Source organism: Pyxicephalus adspersus, chromosome 5 (assembly GCF_032062135.1).
Source record: "Pyxicephalus adspersus chromosome 5, UCB_Pads_2.0, whole genome shotgun sequence".
Lineage (NCBI taxonomy): Eukaryota > Metazoa > Chordata > Amphibia > Anura > Pyxicephalidae > Pyxicephalus > Pyxicephalus adspersus.
Genome location: NC_092862.1, coordinates 82878977 through 82897986, shown reverse-complemented (window position 1 = coordinate 82897986; position 19010 = coordinate 82878977). Strand labels below are relative to the sequence as shown.

Genomic DNA, 19010 nt, shown 5'->3' with positions numbered 1-19010 from the left:
TTATTTCTTAAAAACTTTCAAAAAAAATTTACAAAAAGAAGATATGATCAGCTAGCTAGCCTGTGGCTTGTTTAAATTTCCAAATACATCGAATACATAGATAGAAATCTATCTGGCCCTTCTCCAGGGTATGGGTACAAGAAGAGAAGAGTCTCAAATACGTACAGAAGCTTTGGAAGGAACATCATATTCACCTACGCTATTTTCTGGAAGAGGGGGTAGAGGTCCTTTAAATTTTTGAAGTAACACTCAGAGGTCCCAAAACACTGGAGGAAAGTTCTCAGCAAATTGGAGGTTGTAGGTGAAAATGATCTGGACCTCCAAAATTTAAATGGATTGTCCTGTCCAAAGGAATAACTGCCCTAAAGGGAGGAGAGAAGTGGTGAGGGCACAAATAAAAGGAGAGCTTCAGCATTCTCGGAGTTAAAGAGTAACTAAAGCCAAAAGTGCATAATGCAAAAAAAAAATAGACTTACCGTATTTTTCAGACTATAAGACGCACTTTTTCTTCCCCAAAACTGGGGGGGAAAAGTGGGTGCGTCTTATACACCGAATACATGTTAAATATAATTAAAAAAAAATCATACTCATCCGATACCGCGATCCCGCGATGCTGCGTGCTTCTTCTCCTCGCTCTCCTCCCGGCTGCAGCGCGTGTCTCCTCCTCCTCTGAGCGAGGAGAAGCCGACACGCATACCCCCGCGATCCCATAAGCAGGCTGATCCAGCCTGCTTATGGGATCGCGGGGGCATGCGTGTCGGCTTCTCCTCTCTCAGAGGAGGAGACGCGCTGCAGCCAGGAGGAGAGCCAGGAGAAGCCGACACCCGTGCCCCCGCAATCTCATAAGCAGGCTGGATCGCGGTATCGGGTGAGTATGATTTTTTGGCACAGGGTGATCAGAAGGGGATACATTGTGTCAATGTATCCCCTTCTAATCACTCTGTGTCAATGTATCCCCTTCTGATCACTCTGTGTCAGAGTGATTAGAAGGGGATACATTGACACAGAGTGATTAGAAGGCGATACATTGACACAGAGTGATTTTTTAGTATTTTGTTCAGAATCTTTTTTTTCTAGGTTTTTCTCCTTTAAAATTGGGTGCGTCTTATAGGCCGGAGCGTCTTATAGTCCGAAAAATACGGCTTCAATCCCGCAGGGCAGTCCGATCCATCTAAAGGTCTCTTCCATCGGGTCCTGCGTCGTCCCGGCATCCGTCCACGAGCCGGGCGGCGCCATCTTCGTTTCTTCTTTCTGTTCTTCTTCCTACGTCACCCGAACCAGGCGCAAGATCGGGTGATGTATGTTGGAAAAAAAAAACGAAAAGGCTCCTTCTATATGCCGGGCATGCGCAGAAGGAGCACCCAAGAGCCCCTTGGGATGCCTGACGTAGGTATCCCGGGAGGCTTTGTGCTCCCATTCATTCTCCATTACCTAGGCAATCAAGAATTAGGGGGCGGTGCTGAACTTTCTGAGTTTAGGTATGCTTTAAAGCCTGTCTGATCCCGGTGGACAAGATAGGTAAGGAGGTTTAAGAACAACAGTGACATAGGAGTTTATCAAGGAAGGAGGGATTGGTTTACTATTCATGAAATCATTGAGAAATTATGCAAAGTATGGGAGGTCTGGGAGGTAAGATTTGTAATATACCTATGGCAAACCATTAAGACCTGGAGCAGGAGATGGGAGTTGTTGAATAACTTTAGTTATTTTCTCCTCTGTAATAGAGCTATTAGGCTATTCCAGGTGTTTGGCAGGGATCTGAGGTAGCTTGATGCCTGCTAAGTTGGAGTCAATCTTGAACTGTAAAGAAGCTTGTGGGCTCTGGGCTTGGTGAACTGTTTTGAAGAGCTAGCTGTAAAAGGTCTCAAAGTGAAAGACCATTTGAGAGGGATCATATAAAGGAATACATTTTTCATTTTTGATAATTGCTGGAGATGACTGCAATCGCAAGTTCCACAGTTCACATAGCATGTCAGCTTTATTCCTTTTATAGAAATATATAACCTAAAACATGAATTTAGATCCAAGGAAAATTACTTTACAGAGAATGTGTATAGATGGTTTATTAAGGAGCTCTCTTTCAGCAGTTCTCAGGATAGCAGGGTAAGATTGCGTTGAAGGTTCCAGTCTCTCACAATTTATAATGTTCCCATAGTTTTGTAGGACTGAGGAGATCATAGCTTTAATTGCTTCCTGCTTAAGGAGATAATCACACAACCTCCAATGGCAAAGTCTAGTTGTTGATGGGGACACACTGATACCTAGTGCGATTGGGGCATGATCTAAAAAGGTTATCGGGTGGATTTCCGAGGAGATGCTATGCGTAACAATGGGAGGTTAAGAAAAAGGTAACCTATGTGGGACCGAATAAAAGGAGAAATATTTGGCAGAGGGATGGTGTATAACAAGACCTAATTGAAATCCACTCTGACAACCAAGTAGGTGCATTCAAAGTCTTCTAACAGGATAAAGACCCTAGAGAGAAAGTTTGTAAGAGCTGTGTTTGGGGAGAACAAATTGCACACAAAGTAATAAAAGGAACTGGAGCACTCCTAGGGGTGCCAAGAAATAAGAGGTATCTTCCATCCAGGTCTAAAACTGATTTATTTAGGGTGAATTGAAATGTGCCCTTAAAGTAAAACATCAACACCCACTGTTTTTCTGTTGGGGGAATCAGCCTTATGAGACTGGGTAGAATCTACAGCAGGGGTGGGCAAACTTTTTATTCAGGGGCCACAATCTGAAAAGAAATTTGCCAGAGGGGCCGGGTCGATGGTAGAGTGGGCAGGGTTATGCCATCATGAATGTGACATCATGATAGCATAACTCCGCCTACTTTCCCATCACAGATCTGAGCCTGTGATGGGAGAGTGGGCGGAGTTGTGTGCAGGAACACAACCCACCTATCTCTCCCATCGCAGGCTCTAAGCCTGCAATGGGAGAGTGGGCGAACTGTGTCACTGCACACAACCTACCCATTCTCCCATTGCAGGCTCAGATCCAGGGACGTGGGAGAAACATCCCCAATGGACCGGAGAAACATCCCGTATACGGCCTGTGGGCCGTAGTCTGCCCATGCCTGATCTAGAGGCAAAGGTAAAGGATCCAGAAAAATAAAAGTGTGGCTCTTGCAAAAAAAAAAAAAAAAATCCGCAGTAAGCTTAAATTTAGCTTTCATTTAGTATTGGAATGTAAACATTAAAGGACAATCTGAATGTCTCATGGGTACTGTTAGAGATCAGTAAAGCAGTGTTATTCTGTTAGGACATAAAACCTATGTGGCAGGCCAGCATTGATGTTGCAAAATAAAGGGCTATATAGAACAAATATAGCAGTTTGATCCAGAACATACGAGGGAGAACAAAAGAAGAGCTACGGAGAGCGAAGACCATTAGGAGACAGGGGAGCAGTAGACACAGGAGGGACAAAAAAATATGTAAAAAGGTCAATAACATTGATAAACAATCCGTTTCCTTGCAAGGTCGCCAAGTGGCAACTAGGAAAGCTCTGCAACCACCCCAAGATGAAATCAAGGGAAACAAACCAATGAGACAAGTGGAGAGACATCCCTGAAGATGTGAGGAGCCCCGGGGGTTCCCAAAAGGCAATATAATAACTAAAAGAACATAAACTCCAATGCCAGCATCCAAAGCCAATAGTAAATAGTAAACAGTAAATTGGCTAGAAGAAGGCAATACTTATTTATAAGCCTATTTGTAACCAATCATTGGGCAAGCCATAAACAATTTGAGAAAGAAGCAAGATGACGTAGCCTCCAAGCCCGGTAAATGTGGGGCGGTCGATTCCCATGTCTCTGCAGAAGGCAGAGAGGTCTCCCAGAAAATGGATAGTGGCAGATTTCTCATTGCGGTGTGCCGTCAGGCTAAAAGGAAAGCGCCATCGCTACTGGATATGATGATCCTTAAAAGTAGTGAGAAAATGTTGCAGTAGGCATTGTTGTTGCAAGCCACCTATCTTGGTAGAGTTTTTTAGGATTCCTATCAATATCCAGGTTTTGCATATTTCTAGTTTTAACCATAATCTCCTCTTTCAATTCACAGTCCATCAAACCGCAAATTACATTCCTGGGTTATGATGTGTTGGAAACCAGTCTTAGGGCCTGGTGAGCCCTGTCAAATTTAATCTCTTGAGAAGAGGAAAGCCACAGGACAATTATTAAACATAACTGAGTACCAGTTTAAGATCTGCAGCTTGGATGTCTTCTGGTAAACCCCAAACTCTGAAGTTATTTTTGTGTCCTTCATCATACAAATCCTCCAAATAACGTTAAATATCTCCAAGTTTGAAGTTGTATTCTTGGGATTTATGTTCAAAATGACCGATGTCCCATTTAACCTGTTGCAGTTATTCATCCAGGCCTTCACTCTCCCAGCCAGAGATTGCAAATCAGTGCATAAGGCCCCAATCTCTGACAAGTACCTTGGACTTCAGCTAGGTTTTGAAAATCTGCTTTAGTAGGAAGACTATAATTAATTTATCCAATAAACGTGAAAGCCAATATATGGGGGGAAAAGGTTCCCCCCTTTCTTCCTCATGAGGGATCAAGCACCATTATGGCTGCGTGTGAGGAAACTACAAGAGAAGATTCCTCTATGTTGTCCTGGATCAACAATTGGGAGGACCCAGGCTGTAAGAAAAAGATGGTAGGTGCTTCCAAAAGTTTAGGCATCCTTGCTTTACCAATGATCGCTGCTGGTAATGCCCACTACAACTTCACAAGATAACTAGACTAAGCTCTCCTATCTAGAGGCTGCCATCTTCCAGGCCTGTCAAACCACACAAGACGCTTTTGTGTCTCCCAGGCATGCACAAAAGGGGCATTCCTGAATTGTAAAAAAAAAGTTCTCGTGCAGTAATCAGTGCATTTTAACTTCAATTGATTTAGGTTGCTATCATTCCTGGAAATAATACAGTTTTTGTTGTGTATGTGGTTCCTTGATGAAGAAACCACATCGCCCAGTCACCAGCGACCAGAATAAATCTAGGGCTTCACCTGTCATGTTTATGATTTGTTGGCAAAAGACAGCAATGCCACTTGCAATCCCAGTTGTGTAGAGGCAATTGCAAACTATCTAAATGACTGCTGCTTTTGCCATGTGAACATAAATGGATTCTCCGCTAAAAATGAGCACAAAATTACATATCCTAGCCTTGATTCTGCAGTCAGGACTGTTCCTTATAATGATTCATTACCTATTGCTGTAACACATGATGGATGTGCTTCTGTAGAAGATTATGAAGAATGCAGTGAAGGTGCAACTGGTTATAATAAAAATAATCCAATTCTGATTACGTGGCCAATGAAGTTTCAGAAACAGAGATTTTTCACAAGAGCTGAATGATCTTGTTTGTAATCAAAGTCGATCCAAAGACAAAGCAGAACTTCTTGCTTTAAGGCTTAAGCAGAAACACTTGCCTGCAAAGGGTGTTACTATAACTCACTACAAAACACAAAATCATAACTTGACATTTTTTTGCTGATGATGGCTCATTATGCAACTGTCATGAAATCAATGGACTCTTCAACAGTTTGTCACAAGAGCATGTTTCTTCTGAATCATGTTTCATTATTGAGTCCTTGCAAAGAAACTTAAAAGAAGTCCTACTGCATAATGGCAATCCCAAACCCATTTCTGATTGTTTATTCTGTTCATCTGTCCTACGATAACATGAAGAATCTATTGCTTGAAGAAATAAAATATAAAACACACCAGTGGAACACCTATGGTTGATTTATATGTCATTTGCATGTTGATTGGGACATGCAAGCAGGATTCACAAAATAATGCTGTTTTATGTGTCTCATGTCAAACATCACCAGCAGCCAAGAGATATTTATGAACCAGGAAGAAGCAATGTCAATTTTCTGCCTGCATGATTTGTATAAAATATTTCTGCCACCTCTCTATATCCAGCTTGACTTGATGAAGAACCTTGTAAAGACCATGGGTACAAGTGATATCACATGGTTTTCAGTACTTTGCTGAAAAATTTCCAAACAATCACTGCAAAAATGAAGGAAGAGATTTTTATACATCCACAGATCAAATCCATATTGCAGGAGGTTTAAAAGAGAAGGGATGGTTTGCAGAGACATTTTAAAAACAATTCATCTCAGCAGCCGAGCTAGAATCTTTTAAGTGTCTCTGTGAAAACTTTCTGGGTAGTCATAAGTCAACTAAATACATGGAAAGAGTTTGGAATCTGCTTAATTGATATCAGAAACTGGGATGCTACATGTTGAAAATACACTTCTTGCATTCCCATTTAAAGTTCTTTCCAGAAAATCATAGAATCATGAGTGACCAGCAAGGAGAAGACTTTCACTAGGATAATGCCTGACTACTACTGGACTGCAGCAATCCAAACACAGTATTCACAAAAAAATCATACTCTAACCAGTTTTTGAAGAAACAGTGGTAGCTGACTGACCCTTTCTGTATATTTGTCATGCATGTTTTGCCTATTTGACTTTAAACTGAATATATTGAAAAATGTACTTGAGTTAAAATACATGTAAGCACACTCTAAACTAGCAATACTCATATTTCAAGAAGTTGAAATAAAAAACATGACTTGGAAAAAAACTAAAAGCAGTTCTGAAATCAGCAATTAGTTTTAAGAAAAACATGTTGTAAATTGTGAAGTGCTGCACAATATGTCGGTGCTATACAAATTTAAGTTAATAATAATAATAATAATAATCATAGCTTGGCAAGTCACGATTCTAAATCGCATTTAAACAAGGTCAAAGGTTATTAGTACTGTTCTTTTTAGGTTTAGAGTTCAGATCTTTATTGTACCCTATTATTGTTCCTTTAGAACCCTAAATTAGTGTTTGTTTGTTTATTTAAACAGAGAGGCTATGTAACTTATATTTATCTCATACAGACACCAGTCAATCCCTTATGACAATGCAGCAACACAGAAGACAGGAAAAGAGATTGTCATCCTATAACAGGAAATTTGTCAATGAGGAACTTAACAGCACAATCATCTGGCATTAGTTTAATGAAAGTTGGAAGATTTAAAATATTAAAAATATATCCAGTAATTTATATTAAATTTTTAATGCTTTTCTGTGTAGGAAGTGCAGTGGCATAGTGGTTAAGGAGGAAGACTTTATATGTTTCCTATGCAGTTCCTTTTCCAAAAACTTACTAACAGGTTTTTCAACTTCTACCTGGACTGGTCATAATGCATAGGTACTTGACTATTGACCGACTGAAGATATTTGACTGTATGTCTCCCTAGTAAGAGTTGCAAGAGTTGCATAATATGTGTTCCACAACATCTGTGGAATGTTGTGGAATACAGTAGCTTGACACCTATTATGCTCGCAATATAAAAGTAGATTGTGGTGTAATTTAAATATTTAAGATGATATAAAATATAGCAGAAAAATGCTTTTCTCTAAATTAAGAGTATAAATATGACTTTGTCTCCCAGTAGTCCAACATATTAGGTTTCCACGCAATCACCAGTTGGCACAGACCTCTCCACCTGCCACGATCCCTTCCAATTACATAGAGTGCCATTGGCAGCCATTACAGCCTTGAGTCTTTTTGGGTATGATGCAACAAGCGTTGCACAACCTGAAATAGGGGATTTTCTGCCATTTTTCTTTGCAATCCTCTCAAGCTCAGTCAGGTTGGATGGTTTCAGTCAGTGAACAGCCATTTTCAGGTCTTTTTAGCGATGTACATTAGGGATCAAGTCAGGGCTCTTGCTGGGCCACTGTAGATCATTCAAAGAGTTGTCCCTAAGCCATGCCAGGGTTGCCTTTGCTGTGTGCTTTGGGTCACTCACGTTGTAAGGTAAAAAAAATTTCCAATCTGAGGTCCAGAGCCCTGCATAAAAGATTTTCATTTAGGATATCTATTCAGCTTTCCGTTCATCCCGATTAGTCTCCCAGTCCCTGATGCTGAAAACCACCCCCAACAGCATGATGCTACCACCAACATGCTTTATAGTTGCAGTGGGATAGGGCAGGTGATGAGCACTGCCTAGTTTCCTCTAGACAAATTATTTAGAATTTCGGCCAAACGATTCAGTCTTGGTTTAATCTGATCAGAGAATCTCTATTGCTCAGTTTGGCCAGGCAACCAGCTCTCACAAGAACCCTGGACGTGCCAAACATCTTCCATTTGAGAATTATGGCCACTGTGCTCTTGGGAACCTTCAGTGTACAAGATTTCTTGTAGCCATTCTGTTATCTGTGCTTTGCAACAATCCTGTCTCTGAGCTCTGCAGGCAATTCATTTGAACTAATAGTTTTTGCTTACCTTTCCGAAACATATCTAATCCATTTAATTTACCACAGGTGGACACCAATCAAGGTGCAGAAACAGTTCTGCAGCAATCAAGTGAAATGGGAGGCACCTAAGCTAAATTTTAAGTGTTATTTCAAAAGGTCTGAATAATAAGTAGGGGTTTATTTGGCTATTTCAGAAAAGTGAAGTAAAAAAAGATCCAAAACTTTTAGTAACAAGTGATTAACAAACACTTCACACAATACCTTATATATTAACACAATATCATTAGGGATCAGTTCAATATTTCATACTACTTCGTAAAGGGATATCGTGAGTCTAAAGAAGGTCATTTGCTGCTTAGTCTTAGAGCCATGTTGAACAGCTAAAAAGAAAGTTTTGTATACTAATTACCGTATTTTCCGGCGTATAAGACAACTTTTTAACCCCGAAAAATCTGTGCCAAAGTAGGGGGTCGTCTTATACGCCTGGTACCGGTACTTACCTGCAGTGTCCGGTGTCCCAGCGAGTTCTCCTTCTTGTCCGGCATCCCCACGAGTCCCCGCGAGTCCTTCTTCTGTCTTCCTGCTTTGCAGCTTACGCGAGTCCTCCTGTGCAGCAACGCGAGCCTGCACAGGAGGGCGTGAGCCCGGATCGGCTCTCCAGTGGAGAGCCCGGATCGGCTCTCCAGTGGAGAGCCCGGATCGGCTCTCCAGTGGAGAGCCCGGATCGGCTCTCCAGTGGAGAGCCCGGATCGGCTCTCCACTAGAACACGCCCATCCATTAAAAGGAACATGCCCATTCATTCCTTGGAGGAGTGTGGAGCAGTGTAGGCTCCTCCTGTATCCCTCCTCCAATTACTATCACTGTACTGTTCCTTCTGCCTGTCAGTTCTCGCACAATAGCGAGATCTGACAGGCTGAAGGAACAGTACAGTGATAGGCAGACCAATTTTAACCAATAAAATACCAGTAGTCTAACCAATTAAAGCAGTATACAACAACCAGTCAGTCGCCTGTAAGGGTACATCACTTGCTGTGATTGGCTGGTTGTTCTATCTGTAGCTGTACCTCTTCATACAGTAAAGCACCAGTACATACAATACCTTACCGTATATACAAATGTCCAACAGTCAAAACACCATCATGGCTGCACCAGCAAGAAGAAAGAAATATGAAGCCAGTTTCAAACTCTAAGTTGTAAATTTAGCCATGGAACATAATAACTGCACTGCTGCAAGACAATATGGAGTAACAGAAAACATGGTTCGTGACTGGAAAGCAAATGAACAGCATTAAAGAGTATGCCGAGGGGTAAGTGTGCATTAAAAAGAGGCACCCCACATTGGCCAGAACTTGAAAAACAAGTAGCAGACATGGTGAATGAGCATCGCCAAAATGGTTATGTAGTGACACGTAATCAAATACGTTTGTTTGCACTTCAGTGGGCCAAATCTAACCCAGATCACAGCAACAGATTTAAGGCCACTGTATCCTGGTGTACTAGATTTATGGGAAGGCATAATTTGGTACTGAGGCAAAAGACGAAAATTGCCCAAAAACTATCTGCAGATCTTGATAGCAAAGTAAATAGTTTCCATCAATACATAATACGACAGCCCACTAAACATGGCTATGCGTTAAGTAGTATTGGAAATATGGATGAAACTCCAATGAATTTTGATATGGTTGGAAATAAAACTGTCCATCAAAAAGGTGAAAAAACAATTTTAATTAAAACAACAGGACATGAGAAGTCCAGTTTTACAGTGGTACTAGGATGCACAGCTGATGGTGCCAAACTGAGATCAATGATTATTTTTGAAAGAAAAATAATGCCGAAACTTAAGTTCTCTGTTGGTTGTTTTGTACACGTAAATGAAAAAGGCTGGATGGATGAAGAAGGGATAAAGCTATGGCTTGATAATATATGGAGCAGGCGACCAGGTGGACTTATTCAAAAACGTAGTCTACTGGTGTGGGATATGTTCAGGGCTCATTTAACTCCCAGCACCAAGGAAAGGCTTGCAAGACTAAATACAGATGCAGAAGTTATTCCTGCAGGATTGACATCATTGGTACAGCCACTGGATGTGTGCCTAAACAAGCCATTTAAAGACCGCCTCCACAGTTGGATGTTTTGTGCAACTTTGTCATAAAAGCCTGGAATGATATTGATGCAGAAACAGTAATCAAGTCTTTCAAGAAGTGTGGAATATCAAATTCATTAGATGGTATGGAGGACGACTACTTGTGGCAAGATGAAGAGGAAGATGAACCAGAGACTTGCCGGGCACTCGTTCTCTCTCTATTGTTTTTTTTTTTCCTTCTATCATCATCAGTTCCAGTGGGTTGACAGCTTAGAAAACAAACAGCATGGCAGCTCCCATGGGTTTTTTTTGTCTTATCCTTCTATTCAGCTTTAGAGTGAATTAGGAAAGATTTAATGTACTGGTTTACATTTACATGTTTGATGAAAAACAGCCTCATGTTTATAAGTGACAGTTTTTCTGCTAAGTACATGCATGTCATAAGCATTCGAGTTTAAATGACCATACTGAAATCAAATCTGATGTTTTTTAATTTTTATTTGGTGTGCGTTGGAAGAGGGGAATTCTTATACGGCGAGTATATTCTAAACTCTACATTTTAACTGGAAAAGTTGGGGGTCGTCTTATACGCCCAGTCATCGCCGGAAAATACGGTACTTTGCTGTAGTAGATATGTATTAAAAAAAATGCATATTTACCTCACATATCATGCCATACTGCGAGTCAAGGTAAAAAAAAATTGAGTTTCCCCAGTTATTTTATACCTCAAAGCCAGTCACCATAAAGCATATATTACAGTGGGAAGTCACAGGTCACCAACAGGGAGTTAATCGTGGAGTAACAAGAAGCCTTGGTCATGAAGTATGAATATGCCTCATATACTTGGGGTAATTTGTATGGAAGTAATTTGCAAATAGTAAGTATTTATGAAAAATTGATCTAATAGTCTAAAATTCTGTTATCACTTTTTCATAATGGTGTACCGAGTGTAGATTAAGGAGAAGTAAATATTTTAAATGATTGTAGCAATAGACTGCAAGACTGAAATTGAAAAAAGTAAAGGGGGTCTGAATACTTTCTAAAGCCGTTGTAAGTAGGCATCTTTTGGTGCAAGCTTCTTGCTCATGTATATGCTTTAGCACTATTAAACAATCAATTTAAATAGGAAGATAGTAAAAATCTGCATTAGATAATCATGAAAACGGAAATTAGTACTTCACATGTGTAAATTGGAATTTTTACTTTACCACTGATAAGATAAATCTTCTGAGATGTCTATAAATTGGTAAATGAATCATTTCTTGGACTGGGTTAAAATCCGGATCATTCAAATTTCTTAGAAACCATAGAACTCCTGGTCGGAGAACCTGTAAAAAAAAAAAAAATTATATATATACAGAAAAAGACAGGTAGGCAAGTTTGAAAAAGATGGGTTTTGAGTGCTCTTTTAAGGAAGCAGAAGGTAGGAGCAAGCTGAATAGGATGAGGAAGACCATCCAAGGGAGTCAGGGCAGCAGCTCTAGAAAAGTCTTGGAGCCGTGCATGTGACAAGGTTATGAGTGAGGAGGTTATTAGTAGGTCATTGGAGGAGTGAGCAGATGAGGGTGTCAGAAAGGACTGTGGAGGGATTTGAGGGCAAAGCACAGGAGCATGAATGTGATTCTAAAGTGAAATGGAAGCCAATGAAGACAAATACAAAGAAAGGGAGCAGAAGAAGAATGGTGGGAAGGATGTTTAAGTCTGGCTGTAGCATTCATAATAGATTGTAGAGGAGAGAGTCAGGTTAGTGGAATACCAGAGAGGAGGATGTTACAGTATTCTAGACAAGAGATGATAAGAGCATGTACAATGAGTTTGGTGGTCTTAGGGGAGAAGGGTAGGAACGGATTTTGGAGATGTTATGCAGGTGAAAGTGACAGGACCTGGAAATAATCTGAATATGGGGAATAAATGAGAGGGCAGAATCGAAGGTGATGCCAAGACAACGTGCCTGAGAGGAGGGATGAATAACAGTTAGAAATATGTAGTCATTGTTGTTAACAGTTAGAAATATGTAGGGGGGAGATTTGGAATTTAAGGGGGGAGGGGAGATAAGTTCTGTTTTGTTCAGGTTGAGTTGACAGAGAAAAGAGAACTGGTCCAAGGACTGACCCTTGGGGGACACCAACACGGAGGAGAGTAGGAGAGGAGGAAATACCATTGAAAAACTTGAAAGGAGCGTTGAGACAGGTAGAAAGCAAACTAAGAGGGAGCAGTCACTGATACCAATGGAGTTCATGATTTGGATTAGAAGGGGGTGGTCAACAGTGTCAAAAGCAGAGGAAAGATCTAGGAGGAGGAGGGAAAAGTTGCCATGAGACTTAGCTCTGTTGAGGTCATTGGCCACTGTAGTAAGGGCTGTTACTTGTTACCCTTACAGCACTCTTGTATCATCTAATCCTTTATTCACTAAACACTAGACAAGTTCCGATACAATAGCCTAGCCAACACTGAAACTCTCTGGGACAGCAAGACTGATGCCAATGCAGAATTAGCATTTGATCCAGAGCAGGCATATAGAGAACTGGTTAAAGACTTAAGTGACCTAGCTATTGGATCTTTAAAGAATTCAGACTTTTTTTCTCTTACAGTATTTTCTGTAGTTTTGACATAGGCTGAATAGGACTACCAAAGATGGAAAAAAATACTTATTCTAAAAAGTTTTTTGCAAAGAGGCCACATACTGCATGAATTGTCAGCAAGAAAAATGTTCATTTGGGCATTTTAATTCCTTCTGCACAAAAACATATTGTTTCTCTCAATGTTTTTTTCCCACTGAAATACATTGAAACGAACCAAAAGCACCATGAAAGAAGTTGCAAAGCTTTGATATATCATAATAAGTTGATACGCATCATGATGCTTGCTAATGTACATCCTAACTTATGCTGGGCTTCCACTGACTTCAATAGAATAAAAGCCCCAAAACACTGCACCCATGTGTATGATATTCTACATGCAGTAAAACAGTCAATCTTGACCCAGATATTTCATACATCATAAGGTATGATATACTTTATGATACATCCTAAGGTGCTTTGAATAACTGACAGGCGCTTTGCAGCACCTTGCATCAGTGTTGTCTTTATAAAACTGCAATGTCCTGCCAGGTTTATCGGTATTGTACAGTTCCACTTCTGTATTAATATAAATAAATGACATTTTACTAGTTAACAGTAGTCTTGATAAAGGTATCACATTCAGACTTATGTTTAAAAGGCTAAAACCAAAAGCTTGGTAATTAATTTAAAGAAAGTTTTACAACTTTTGTCAGCTCTTACCTCTCTTAGTAACAGAATGAATGAAGCAAAGTAAAAGACATAAACCATTCCCACAAGCCAATGAAGAAACATAGTTGTACCAGGTGCAGATTGAAAGCTTAGCTCTCGGTCTCTAAGTGTGGCATCAAACATTTCCTGAAAAGCAAAATCATAGCTTATTACGGTTATTAGATTAAACACATTATAAAGTGATCATTAGCCAAAGGTAATTTTTTATACCTAAAGAGGTGTAATTTGTTCAGAGCAGTTATCCACAAAGACTGTTACAGATAAATGCAGGTAGTCCACAACAGCAGCAGATGTCTGATCAAGGCCTACTTAAAGCGTACCTAAACTCAGAAATTTCACTTTACATAAAAGGGTAGACAACCTTTTATGTTAAAAAAAAAAAAAAAAAATACAAACAGAATTTTTACTTAAGTGCAACACCCTTTTTTAAAAAAGAAAAAGGGTGAAGCAGCGCCCCCTAATTCTCGATTGGCTAGGCGATCGAGAACGAATGGGAGCGCAAAGCCTCCCGGGATACCTACGTCATGCATCCTGGTATGCTCTTGGGTGCTCCTTCTGGGCATACACAAAAGGAGCCTTTTTGTGAAAAGGGAAAAAAAATTGCCGATCTCACACATGAGCGGTGAGATTGGCAAGTTTTTGTCCAACCTACGTCACTCGATCTCGCACCTGGGTCGGATGACGTAGGAAGAACTCGAAAGAAGAGGTGAAGATGGTGGCTCCTGGTGCGTCGGCTTGGAGACAGATACCGGGATGACACCTCCGGACTGATCGACCGTGCTGCGGGATTGAAGGTAACTGTATTTTTTTTGTTTTGGGCATTTTTCACCTTACTTCCTTTTTAAGCCTCAATGGTTGACTACACAGGAGATATGGATGCATAAAAATAATGAGTAATGAGTGAATGTAGTGATGAGCTCATCACTTTGCTGCTTCTTCACTGTCAAGTCACCGGAGGAAGTAGGTCTATACCTGCTTGGGCTCAGAGGATGTAGGTTGAACAACACCATTGGTTACAAAGTTAGGTTAACTTAAACACACAGCTGAGCCAGAGGAAGGTAAAAAAATATATATAGCATGTATAAAGCATAGTTCAATTTGCTGCAATATGAAAAAAACTTTCCTGATTCGCTAAGACAGGGGTGTCAAACTCAATTACACAGAGGGCCGAAATTAAAAACTTAGACCAAGTAGGGGGCTAAACTTGAAATTTATTGAAAAAATGGAGGAAGTTTACTACTTCATCCATAACTAATAAATCATTTCTATCTATCGGGCAGCACGGTGGCTCAGGGGTTAGCACTCCAGCCTTTGCAGCGCAAGGTCCTAGGTTCGAATCCCAGCCAGGACACTGGCTGCAGGTTCTCCCTGTGTCTGCGTGGGTTTCCTCCGGGTACTCCGGTTTCCTCCCACATCCCAAAAACATTAGGTTAATTTTAGACCTTAGACTACATTAATGACATATGACTATAGTAGGGACATTAGTTTGTGAGCTCCTTTGAGGGACAGTTAGTGACACGACTATGGACTTTGTACAGCGCTGCGTAATATGATGGCGCTATATAAATACTGTGTAATATTAATATTAATAATCTTTGCAGGCTGTGTGTTGTTCATCCTCTCACATTACAAGTTTGTCGGACACTAAATATTTCACTATGCAGGCTCTAATGGATTGAAAACAAACACAATGCCTCTGGTAGTCAGGCACCATGTGATCATTGCCTAGGCTTTGTGTATGATAGAATAATGTCTATGTATTGCATGTATTAAAAATTATGATGTGAGGTAGTAACGCGGGCGCGCTAGATGTAGTTCAGTTTCGGAATTCTACACCCCTGCGCTAAGACAATTGGATGTGTCCTGAATCTGGTGTTGTTAAATGTAATATTCAGTGGGAATCTGGATGCATTTCTAGATACACAGATTCCTATTAAAACAACTTATTTAACTTGCAAAGGGGCTCTACACTTTTACAGACCTTGCTGTGAAGAATTCCTTCTGTATGTGGGGATTACATTTTTTCTCCAGACACAAAGCATGCCTTCATGTCCTTTAAAATACCCAAAGTAAATAGTTTTGAACCAAGCTCCCAATATGAACCATATCATATATGTATTTAAAGGGCGATTATATCCCCCATGTCTCTTTTTAACCCCCCTAGCGGTAATCCCAGGTGTGACTCGGGTTGGATTTTACTTGTAAAAAGCGGTAATCCCGAGTCACACTCGGGGTAGGTTTAGAAGCCCCCCTTAACTTTGCCCCGCGATCCAGCGGCGATCTAATGGTCCCGCTATGATGCCGGGACTTTTCTTAACTGGGGGGCGTGGCCGTGCAGGAACCTCGGTAATCTGCTTTTAAATACCTACCGGGGTCCCGGCCACGCCATTGCTCACATCAGTAGTTGGATGTGAAGCACAGTGCAGGACTTCTGCATTGTGCATCACATTTAACTGCTGATGCGACCAAACAATAGTAAAATCTGGGGGTGGTGCCAGCGGGAATTTACCCTGGCACCACCCCCGGAATTTACCATTGCTGCTCGCATCACCCAGAAGATGCGATGGACAATGCAGAAGGTCTGCATTCTGCTTTGCATCTCCCTGGAGATGCGAGCAGCAGCGTTGGTGGATGCCGGGGATGAGGCAGGGCGGGACATCCTCACTCGCATCACCCGAGAAGATGTGACATCTTCCTGGTGATGCGAGTTGTGATGTATTCAGGGGGGTGTGGCTGGGCGGGAAAGTTAATGGCAGATTACAATGTAATCTGCTTTTAAATGGTTATTGCAGTAAAAAACGCCACACAACATATATCAAAAAAATAAGTACACATTTTAGTGCAGCAAACATCATTGACCAGTGCCCTGATTTACATTTTGCCCACTATTATCCCTGACCTTTTGACATTTTTTGATAAATTGTTTATTTTTTTTTTTTTTGATAAATCACATTGTTGTGGTCTATTATTTCATTATTTTTTTATAATTAATGTTTAATAAATTTGGATTTAAGGTCCACCATTTTCCTTTGTTTACACAGAGCTGAAAAAGAATTTATAAGATTTGCCCGTTCCCGGCACCAACCCTGTGTCTTCTTGTTATGGCCTACATGATCAGACCTGTTTTTTTTTAACTATTAATATATTACAATATAAAAAATAGAGGGGGGATTGTCCTTTAATTTTACATGTTTAGAATTTTTGCGGTTTCAAATGATTATCCTTCATATTTAAATTTTTGAATGCCCTTTTTTTTCTTTATGGATTTTTTTAACATTACTTTTGAGCTACAGAGATTTTAGTTTTTGCCCTGAAATTGTTGCTCATGGGAATGTATGCATTCAAGCCTACCATCTACAACCTAAATTAAATGCAATCATTTTATAGTCACTGTTACCAGATTTTTATATTGTTTATGTGAACATTGGTAATAGGCTTTGTATTGTTTGAAAATACCAGGTCTAGCAGAACATTATTATTACTGTACCATAAAACTGTACATTTACATCACCTCTTTTATAAAGACAGACACTGCCACCTTTAAATTTTACTTTGTCTTTTGGAAGGAAAGCAAATCCAGCAATGTTACCAACCAAGTCAAGTGAAAGACAAAGCTAGTTTTAGGAAATACAAACAAAAGAACAAAAATCAATAAATGAATAAAAAAAAAATATTAGCAGAATAAAATACAATAATAGCATAATTAGAGAATAAAAACAATATTAGCAATACTAACAAAAGAAAAAAAATCAATAAAATACAGTGCTCAACCCAGAAATTATTTTAAGCTGAGTGGGAAGAAATTGTAGGCGGGTGGCAGCCCCTCTATTATGACCCAAATCAGTAACCACCCAAAAATAGCCGGGTGGTTACTGAAAAGTGCCAGGTGGTGCCCCCAGCTATTAATGGCTGGGCAGAACACTGCAATACAATACAAAACAAAAATTCATATTGCCCTGCATAGTGAGTTTCCAACTCACCTATTGTGCTTGGCAGATTTATAGCATTGGTGAGCAGACACTTTAAATCAATGTTACATCAATCAGCAGAGTTTGCAATATCATTTTTGTAGTACAAATCGTACCATTCATGCTACTGTATGTTTGTAACATGGGAAACTCCTCATCTCTATCCATAGCTCCATAATCCTTCAACTTTCCCATAAATTTTCCCTAGCATATAGGATCCCAATCCAATAAGGAGCAGGCCATCTTTGGTTGTACCCCAATGAAATGTCAGCCTATTGCTCTAAAAACCCAAATAGTTCCCTTTTAGACTATGTCCTAAGCTATGTATTTAGCTATTCTAAGCTCCAACTGCCCCTCCCGTGTAGAGCATTGCACAAGCAATATTCCACAGAACCTAACCACTGAGGTCTTTCCCCTTGAACTTGTAGCCTGGGTTCCCAGAATAGATTCTTAAAGGGATACTCTTTTTTACATTTGTTCCCACATGGACAAAGACTGGTAAATCTGGGTAATGCTAGCCACTCCCAGTAAGTTGCACGCATGTTGAACCCTAAAACAAGGAATACAGAAAGCCCTTTCGTTAAGACAATCTGGATGACAAAATTGTTATATCAGTCATACTGAATTTAAAATCCCTTATTACTACCAATTGTCCAGGAATTCTTGCATTACCTTCTTCTCAGCCTGTAGTCAGCATGCTGACTGTTCTGGCTTGTAGCAGTGACATCTAGGGCTGCCACCAACACATCTTCACAAAGACAAATAACTTGCCTTTCTTTTCTGTGCGCCTGTACCACTTCCTCTAACCACAGCTCCTTAACCTTCCTAGCAGAGTGTGACTCGGGGGAGAAAAAAGTTGCTGAAAGCGGTAACCCCGAGTCACACTCAGGGTGGGTAAACCTATGGGAAGGTAAGTAAATACAGCGCTTACCTGATCTGCCGGCATCCCGCAGCGTCCATCGCCGCAATCCCCGTCTTCTTCCTTTGGCCGGCTTCTGCACCTGATGAGTCACCGGGGAGTTCCCGGTGACGTCGGTGCACGTGTATGTTGCCGGCGGGGCTGGAAATTCAATGTCCATTTGTATTGCATTCAATACAAAATAACTGTATTAAATGCAATACATTGGACTTATATGTGTAAAATCAGTACATTGTTTTCAAAAACATTTATTTTACAGTATATATAATAGTATAAGTATAATATGTATTTTTTTTTTTAAATTTTAAAAAATATATACCGTATTTTTCGGACCATAAGATGCACCGGACCATAAGACGCACCAGTTTTTAGAGAAGGGAAATGAAGAAAAAAAAGATTCTAAAACAAATAGTGTCCTAAAATATTTTATGTGCATTAAAAACCAACATCACAGTCATAAACACATGTAAT

General features: G+C 40.2%; 1 protein-coding gene across 6 annotated transcripts in view; it reads right to left on the bottom strand.

The window, feature by feature from the left end:
- The window catches only part of MARCHF6 (membrane associated ring-CH-type finger 6), a 314477-nt gene that overhangs the window by 179883 nt on the left and 115584 nt on the right, over nucleotides 1–19010 (bottom strand). For all 6 annotated transcript variants that reach the window (XR_011920873.1, XM_072411957.1, XM_072411959.1 and 3 more), the window contains 2 exons: nucleotides 13644–13778; nucleotides 11571–11690 (listed from right to left, as the gene is read on the bottom strand). Coding sequence is in view for 5 of the 6 variants with exons in the window: in XM_072411957.1 (XP_072268058.1) it covers nucleotides 11571–11690; nucleotides 13644–13778 (255 nt within the window). In the remaining variant the exon portion in view is untranslated. The remainder of the gene's footprint in view (nucleotides 1–11570; nucleotides 11691–13643; nucleotides 13779–19010) is intronic.